Consider the following 8568-nt stretch of genomic DNA (forward strand, 5'->3'; position numbering starts at 1 on the left):
TGTCTGGCTCCCAGCCTTGCTCTCTGTCTGTCTTGCTCTCTGTCTGTCTTTCTGTCTGAGGCTTTGTCTGCCTGAGTCTTTGTCTGCCTGGCTCTCTGGCTGGCTGGTTCAGCCTGTCTAGCTCTGTCTGGCTGCTTGGGTCTGTCTGTCTGACTCTCTGTCTATCCGACACTCTTTCCGTCTGACGCTCTGTCTGCCTGGATCTGTCTGTCTTATTCTTTGTCTATCTGACTCTCTGTCTGTCTGTCTGTCTGTCTCTCTGTCTGTCTGTCCGACTCTTTGTTTGTCTGGCTCTTTTTCCGAATCTCTGTCTGTCTGACTCTCATCTATATTAGAATAGTATCGTTGACAGATTTTTTAAAAGTATTCGTGTTAACTTTACGTACGTACACTAGATACAATGTGATTTGGTGTCAATTGTGTTTTGTTATTGTGCAAGGACTACTGTTATACTTTTATGGTCATTTCAAACCCATAGCTAATCAGCGTCGTATTATCTCAGCATAACGAGGAAATTAAAGAATGTCTGGTAACGTGAAAACAATATATAAGCACCCCGATCAACACATCACTTAATTATCATTGAACTAATAACACTTATAATCATTATTTTACAGAAAGTTTTTAAAAAAAATTGGCGTCCACAGGTGTAACAGATTAATCCATCAACAATATTAAGTTATCTGAATTAAGCTTAAAACGGTATTCGACCTCAAGTAGAAGTGATAGTTTAACTATGGCCATTTGTACAATTTACCTCTTAAAGTTGTACTATGTCAAAGTTAAAAACACCGTTTTGCATATAATCTACGTCAAATTAGCATGCTTCTTGATACATATACAACGACTATCCTTACTTATGCAAATATATAAAAACTTAATTATGATTAATGTTGATTTAAAAGATGCGTCCATTTTACAATTGCCATTATCAAAAAATCCTCCAAATATATTGAGCCCTGGTATCACCTTTTTCTGCCTAAAACATTCTATGTTACAATGCCCATTATTCTATAAATATGTAATATCTTTGAAATTAGTAAACAAATCACCTCTCTCCTGGATTATAAACGAAATGAAATTAATTCAAACACTGTTTAATCTAAGAATAGATTCATTAGACCTATTCAGGGATGTTCATGTCCTTTAGTCTTGCCTGTAGTCATTATCATCACAATGTTACGCTTTTACTGTGTTGGGGACACTGTTGTCTTCTTGACGCTTGTCATCTATTGGTATGCTGTAAAGTAGAATGCAAAAAGAAAGAATGATGAAGGTATTTGCAAAAGTACGCGTTTCTGTAAAGCTGGAAGATGATTTTCAAACATCACACGTTATTAGCACACACGACTCAGGCTATAGATTGCCAGTTTATAACTAAAATATTGCAAAAAATAACTGTAAGATCACCCCCGTATTTCCTAACGTTGCCCTGATTTTATGAGCAAAGTTATTTGATATATATTTATACACACAGTGCATAATGCTCCTTAGGTCATAGTGGTACTGTTACGAAATGCAACTTTTATAATTAACTTTTTTGAGGTCAGAAAAAAGTATCTGACAGAGAAACTATCTCTAAGGCTGAATGCACCTTGAAGGCTAGGCTTTGTATAATTATAACATTTTCTACTTTCTATAATAAGTTTTCAAGCTATGATATGAGTGTGTGATGCATACGTAGGACGCATTCGAGAGGAGTCCCGGACCAAACTCCGTTGTTGCAGGTCCTGGTGGGGCTGCCGGTTCGTGGGGCGCCCCTGCGGCACGCGAAGCTGCATCTCTCCCCGTGTGTGAAAGGTGGTAAGCAGCCATACATATAGCTCCAGGTTCGGATTGGGGGTGCAGAGCAGGGCAACGTCGCTAAGGATGTGAGAAATCAGATATAAAGACGACAGTAATGAATATGCTAACTTTGGCTAAAAATAGAAGAAGGGTTGTTATGCATCAAAATCATTACTACGTGAAAGTAGAAAGCTAGGACTTTCTTACTTTTGTATCAACATATATTATATTGTCATTGCAAATTATGCATCTACGGCGCATTACCCAACTGTTCCCCTTGAAACAAACACCTCCAGATATGGTAATGTACACACACCTGTGTATCGACAGACCAGGTCGGTCCCTAGCCAGTGACCAAAACTGCAACGTCTGTAGGTACTTCCGGATACTCGAGACCACCCAGGAATGCACCGGTAGTGACAGCTCTCCGCTTGTCCGTACGGGGCGGTACACCCGCTTCTGATGGTGTTCCGCACGGTTGGCGGTGACCCCCGGCAGCCAGCTGCCCCCGCTATAAGAAAGAAAACCAGACTTACATTCGATGTTCATTTCTATCATAGAGAGGATGTAATTATCATATGGCATTAGGGATAGAGAGTCAAAACGTAGGCCTTGGAATGGATGGTATGGTGGTCTTCGAGGTCTTAACTGAACATGTTCCTGAGTCGCACATTACCCTTGATATAATCATTTTGATTGATAAGTATGATGATTAATCTGCTATCAATCATCACCATCAATTCACTACTAAACAATTTGATAAGATACAACGTATGTCAAATTATATAACATTTAAAGGAAATCAGCACAAACCGTAAAAGAGATATCTAATGTTAGATAAGGCTTTACATTTGTACATTCGTATGTCTTACTGTGCACTTCTTTAAGGACAATGTTTACAATGCAATAATTATCAATTTGCCCCTTTGATCAATACTGGGATACTTTATGACAGACACGTATACAATCCATTCCGTTTTTGAAAGTCCCGTCTCAGGAGACAATTCATATAATCCATTACGCATATCAGGATAATTTAAACATTTTTATTACACGCGTGTATTGTGTTATACTGTAGTTTCAAAGATATAAATCATTATGAAATATATACCTCTAGTACAGACCAGACCACTCCCAGTCCATGCTCCATCACGACAGCTATAGCTCTGGTCCCGGTGACTCGATTGTACCCGGTAATGCATGTGTAATCACAAATCTCCCCTTGTGTATAAGGGGGGGCACACTGACTCACGCCAGAATCTCGTACGTTTGCATTTCCAGTCGGGGCATGAGGGCAGGTAATCTGTGACCCTAGACAAAAAACGTGGAAGAAGAGTTGGGCAAAAATGTCGCTTAAACGCTGCTGGTTGAGGTAAGAAAGAACACTATTGTTGACTACTAAGAGCGTGATATTTGATCGCACGGTTTACAACAAACCTATGCCGTGCTTTGTTGCAATTGATGACATTTTACCAGTTTATGTAAATTTTGGGCCTCCGTGTGAAAGGTGTAACGCCAGGCATTAGTGCGACCATCAGTATGTAAATCAAATGTGCCGTTACAATATATGTAAATATGTGAACTTTGGGGGATTTTGTCTCGTGGAGTAGATTAGATATTATTATAAATTAACGTCTCGCATGCATTTTGAATATTTCAGTTTTCGACTTCAACCATAAATCGCAAGCATATGTATGACATTTTAAATCCACATGTTGTCCCCTTATCCCCTTATCTTAATCTTGTTCTGATGATAACTGTAACTTAGTAAACATACTTGTCCCGCAGACCAGGTTTGTCCCAGTCCAGCGTCCATTGTAACAGGTCCTGATGGTACTACCGGAGACTTTAATGTACCCAAAAAGACACCGGTAGGTACACGTCTCCAAATTGGTGTAGGGGGAGGTACAGCCGTCTCTCGAAGTTCTGGCGAGTGCTCTAGGTGCTGTAGAGCATCCTGTTGACACTAATACGAAGCAACATTTAAATCCCAAACACCCCAACACTGTTGCGACAACAAAGACAAAAGGAACAAAAATGGACCTCATTGTGTTCTATAGAGTTATATCTTCTTTATACTGTACATTTATGTGTGATTATTGTTGCACATATAGCTTAGTATAAGAGGTACATTTTGATACGATTAAGTGTGAATACTTTTTGATTCTTGTCTTGGTTTCTAGAGAAAAAAAAGTCTGCACGGAGGGCAACATATTTAGTAGCGATAACCCCCCCCCCCTTTTTTTCATGAGAACAAAAAAAAACACATAAGGAATACAGCTGCCTAAAATATACGTATCTATGCTTCCAAGAACATAATGCAGAGAACCATACCCCAAGCAATTTCATGTTTTAAAGACTCTGGTGTCTAAATAGAGCCTACAAGGAGTCAACAGATTTTTATTTGCATTAATTACGGAATTGTGCCAATCTCAGTCACAACTTTTGAGGGGATATGTTAGATGTTGACTTACAAAGAAACGAAACGAATGATATCTCCCATTTTAAAAAGGTTTCAATGAATGAGGTCCATTAGATCCTATATGGATGAATGAGGGATAAAGAAAGTCGACCCGTTTGCAGACGGAGCGGCTTGACGTTCATAAGAAGCTTGTCGAATAATCCGAACGATATCTTAACTAGAGGTAAAAAATTGTTTAAAACATATTGTTAATAGGCATTGATTAAGACTTGACCAAAGTATGCATTTTAGGAAAAAAGGACAACAGTTCATGACCTCACCAGAACTACGTCGACGACGTCTGGACCTCCACCATGCGTCAGACTCCAGAATGAATGCAGATATTAGAAGAAGTGGCAGTACGTAGTTTATGAACCTAATGATAGAACGAAATATGTATTATATATTTTTCACCATAAAAAAATAATGTTATGAGTCCTGACTTATTCCAGATTTGAATATACCTAAGTAGTTAAAAAAAGGTCATCCCAAAGTAAAGACCTGCTTTTTTAAAAATGTTTATCTCTTTCGAAAGGTGGGCTGACTTTCAGTACAACTGGAGTTTGGTTCAACACACAGACAGGTAAGGGTACGTATACGTCCATACTCATTGTCATGACAATGTGTATCCCTTATATATATACGCATAATTCCGAGTTCAATGACCCCAAATGCAAAGCTATGCCTACCGTTGAGGATGTGCATATAATTGCTGAAATTAGGCAGATACTACCGGTTAGCTATTATTACCCCTTGTACTGTCATTGATATCATGCTGTGAATGACTGAAATAAGTTATTTCACACGTTACAAACAGTGTTTTGTTCTCTACATTGCTACACCAGATATATTGATATTCTAGTTTTTTTTTTAAGGCACTTTCGACTCGAAATGGTATCGTCCTAGAAAACAACTCATTTAAGTATCTGCTCGCACAGAAGTAGAAGATAAAAAGCTCGCCATTGCAGTGTTAAACCCCTTGCATTTACATGGTTGATTACGAAAAAAGGATCGTACTTGATCGTAGAGGTCATACGGAGAGGCAATTCATTACTTCATATAATCAACTTTGAAGGGGACAACTAATCTATGGTAGTAGGTCAACTATTCGAGTGACATGTGCCTCTTTCTCTGCCGACAAAATACAGCCCTTCCTCCAAAAGGTATGGCTTGGTGTGTTTTTAATAGTTCCGTCCGTAGAGCATAGTAGATGTTAACAGAATACCAGACGCCAACCGTTAGGATATGATAAAGGCTGTTCAAAAATGTCCAACGACATATTTTTCCCGCAGGTTTACCACAGGAGTTCAGTTCAGGCTAAGGCCCAGCGAATCGGCAAAATGGCGACAGGTTCAGTGTATAAAACGTGGCGCGACACAAGGAAATGACCTTTTAACATTTTGTGAAGGCATTTGAAAATGCAATATCGTTCCAAACGTTTAATCTTTTCCTATGTAGATAGACTTATTAGGACTCAAATGACTGTGTATCTCTGTTATATTGTATCTGACCATTACCTCTTCCCTCATGACCTCAGTGAAAACTGTCCCTCATGACCTCAGTGAAAACTGACCTGCGTGCCGATTTGAGCTTATCATGAATAAACAAAGGTTCAAACAAACAATGTAGGCTTTCTTAATGTAGGTAGTGAAATAAATACAAGAGGTAACCTTTGTTTTAAACTACTTGTTTGATATAGTCATAAATAAGACAATATGATTGCGACCCATTTGCACGGAGAAATTAAACAAAAAAGTTGGCTGACAAGACTAAGATCTTCCTGACAACATATTTCGCTGCAAAATGTGACGATACGATATAGATGGCACCAAAAAAAGGGAAATTAATGTGCATGTAGATTAGTATTGTTAAACAACGATAGTTATCAGGAATCACCTTCCTTTTTCTGAAGATACTTGCCAATGGCTGAGTACACTGTATACGGACTCGTCGGAGTAGTGCAGAATTTTTTTCCCGCCCATATGCGTGGCAGAGTTTTGACAGAATGGGAAGGGGGGCTTCAGTTTTTTTCGTTTTACACTTCCTAATATATAAATGAGCATATTTAAAGGGTTGTGTTTTCTTGGATAAAGCAGCCTACGTCGTGCTCATGAAAATATCACTCCTTTGAAGTTCCAGTAGATAAAATCTAATTGCTATTTTTCAAAAGGAGTTTCCTTGTCGTGTATTAAGGTAGAAAGATGAGGTTGAATGGGTTCCATTGTCTATCGTGAATACAAATGAGTTTGGGAAAGTCCCCAAACTTCCAAGTTGGTTTGGGTGATGAGGTACGGTATATTTGGCATACGCACTCAACATTATGTAAGTGTAATCCATTCGCAAGGTTTGGTTCTTTCTAACTAATAGCTATAACCAATTACGTCAGCGACGTCATATTGGTCATCAGCCAAAAGCGTGTCACAAGCCATTAGGATAAACCATTTCCTTGAAGAATTAAAACTTACCATGAATCTAGCAAGAAAAGAGTATATGCAAATATACCTATATATATTATACGTATAGTGGAGAAAATTCCAGTAAAGCCACTTGTATGTTGTAGAAATTTAGGTAATGGCTGGTGATAATCCACTGTGTTCTGCAGGTCAGGTAGTTGTGGTAATGTCTAGTGACCTCGAAATTGTGTCACACCCACCTTTAATGATGCGCAAGTTGAGAGCTGAGATTTGGAAGATACCATAGTCTAAATGCTTTCGCATACACAGCAAATGTTCTACACATCGTGATTGGCAAATATGATGCGTATACTCTTACCACAAACTCATGGTGTATAGGATGGACTCCAGTCCCCTTGGCAATAGTCAAATCTTAGACTTGACATAAGACATAAAGCTTTACCTTGTTACCTACGACTCGAGATGGTACGGTCCGTAAAAAACAACTCCTTGTCGTATCTGCTCACGCAGAAGTAGAAAAGGGTCGTCCTACATTTACGTTGGTTTTGACAATGCCATACTCATGTAAAATGTTTACACTTGAAATTTAATCGTGTTTAACAGAAACGGGGACATATTCGGAAACCAAGTACTAGCTAGTTGGACAGAACTGTCTTGTCATGAACCAGTGCTTCGCGGATAAAGCAAGACAGGAGAGGTCAACTACTCTGTGAGACAAAAGGTCAAATCTTCAGAAGATATGTCCTTCAAATGGAATACAGGGTCAACATAAAAAGGTATCGTCTGTCGTATTTTCTAATGACCTACATGCGGACTGTAGTCAATCTGCAGTGAATACTAAAGTTTTTATAAAAGCTGTTACCAAAGGAGAACAGAAATATCAATTCATAGATTTTCCCATGTTTAGTACAGGACTTCAGTTTAGGCCAAGATCCCTACGATCCACAAACAGATGACAGGCCTAAAGCAGAGGACGTACCACGTCACCAGGGAGAGAACTTTCACGATTTCATGAATGCATTTGACAACGGGAAGTCATTCCTTATATCCTTTCTTTAGTGGTTCTTATGCGAGCAGTAAAGTTAATATAAGAGGGGCCATGTGATTTTAAAACAGTAGATATTTAAGATAAAAATCTTACTAGAATGTGATTGCATTCCGTCTTTACACAGAATCAAAAGAGCCAAGATTGGACAAAAGACATTTTTTTAAACAAACCTAAGAGTGAAACATGACGACAATGAAAAATATTTTACTAATATACAATCTAGAGATTAGGAAACATATCTTTTGGTAAATACCTACCTCATGTTGAAGTGGATAGTTGAGTTGTATACTGGCCAGTCGTTGTGATGTAGAAACCTTTTCCCGCAGAAGAGTAGTAGAGGTGCACCAGAATGAGGAACTGGAGAGGAGGGCTTCATCTTATACACTTCTTCATAATCAGTTTTAAAAGGGGGCGTGTTTTCGAAGAAATGCAGTCTGCGTCGTGCCGATGAAACGTCACTTTTTTCAAGGAAAGGCATGATGTAATTTTTACTAATTTTAGAGTAGACGTTTCCTGCTTCCTTGTTATCTACCTAGACAGACAGATGACGTTGAATAATTTTCATTGTCTGTCAAGATATAATTTTGCCGAAATATACTGACATAGAACACCTTTTATTCTACTTTACTCGGATCGTCACATCTTTCTTACTTGTTCTACACGGACTTGGCACAACTCAATTTAAACATCCTATGATTCCTTTCCCCGTGTTGTCACTATGATCTGTTTATATCCTCAGCTACGTCATGTTGGCCATCAGCCAAAGTATTCAACTTAACGTATACGTTTTTAGTAAATCTTCGCGACGAAGTGGATATCCATGTGTAGCTATATACAGCAAAAAAAGTTGCGAAGATTTC

At 38.6% G+C, this 8568-nt stretch overlaps 1 protein-coding gene across 1 annotated transcript; it reads right to left on the bottom strand.

Annotated features, from left to right (window-relative positions):
* Nucleotides 1-442: 442 nt before the first annotated feature.
* LOC136440913 (uncharacterized) lies at nucleotides 443-8099 on the bottom strand. Its single transcript, XM_066437094.1, has 7 exons — nucleotides 7966-8099; nucleotides 4528-4622; nucleotides 3563-3751; nucleotides 2897-3096; nucleotides 2102-2296; nucleotides 1681-1863; nucleotides 443-1240 (listed from the first exon to the last, which is right to left on the bottom strand). Exons 1-5 carry the CDS (start codon nucleotides 8082-8084, stop codon nucleotides 2129-2131), a joined length of 771 nt encoding a protein of 256 aa, XP_066293191.1. The 5' UTR covers nucleotides 8085-8099; the 3' UTR covers nucleotides 443-1240; nucleotides 1681-1863; nucleotides 2102-2128.
* Between the last annotated feature and the right edge of the window lie 469 nt (nucleotides 8100-8568).

This window comes from Branchiostoma lanceolatum, chromosome 8 (assembly GCF_035083965.1).
Source record: "Branchiostoma lanceolatum isolate klBraLanc5 chromosome 8, klBraLanc5.hap2, whole genome shotgun sequence".
Taxonomy (NCBI): Eukaryota; Metazoa; Chordata; class Leptocardii; order Amphioxiformes; family Branchiostomatidae; genus Branchiostoma; species Branchiostoma lanceolatum.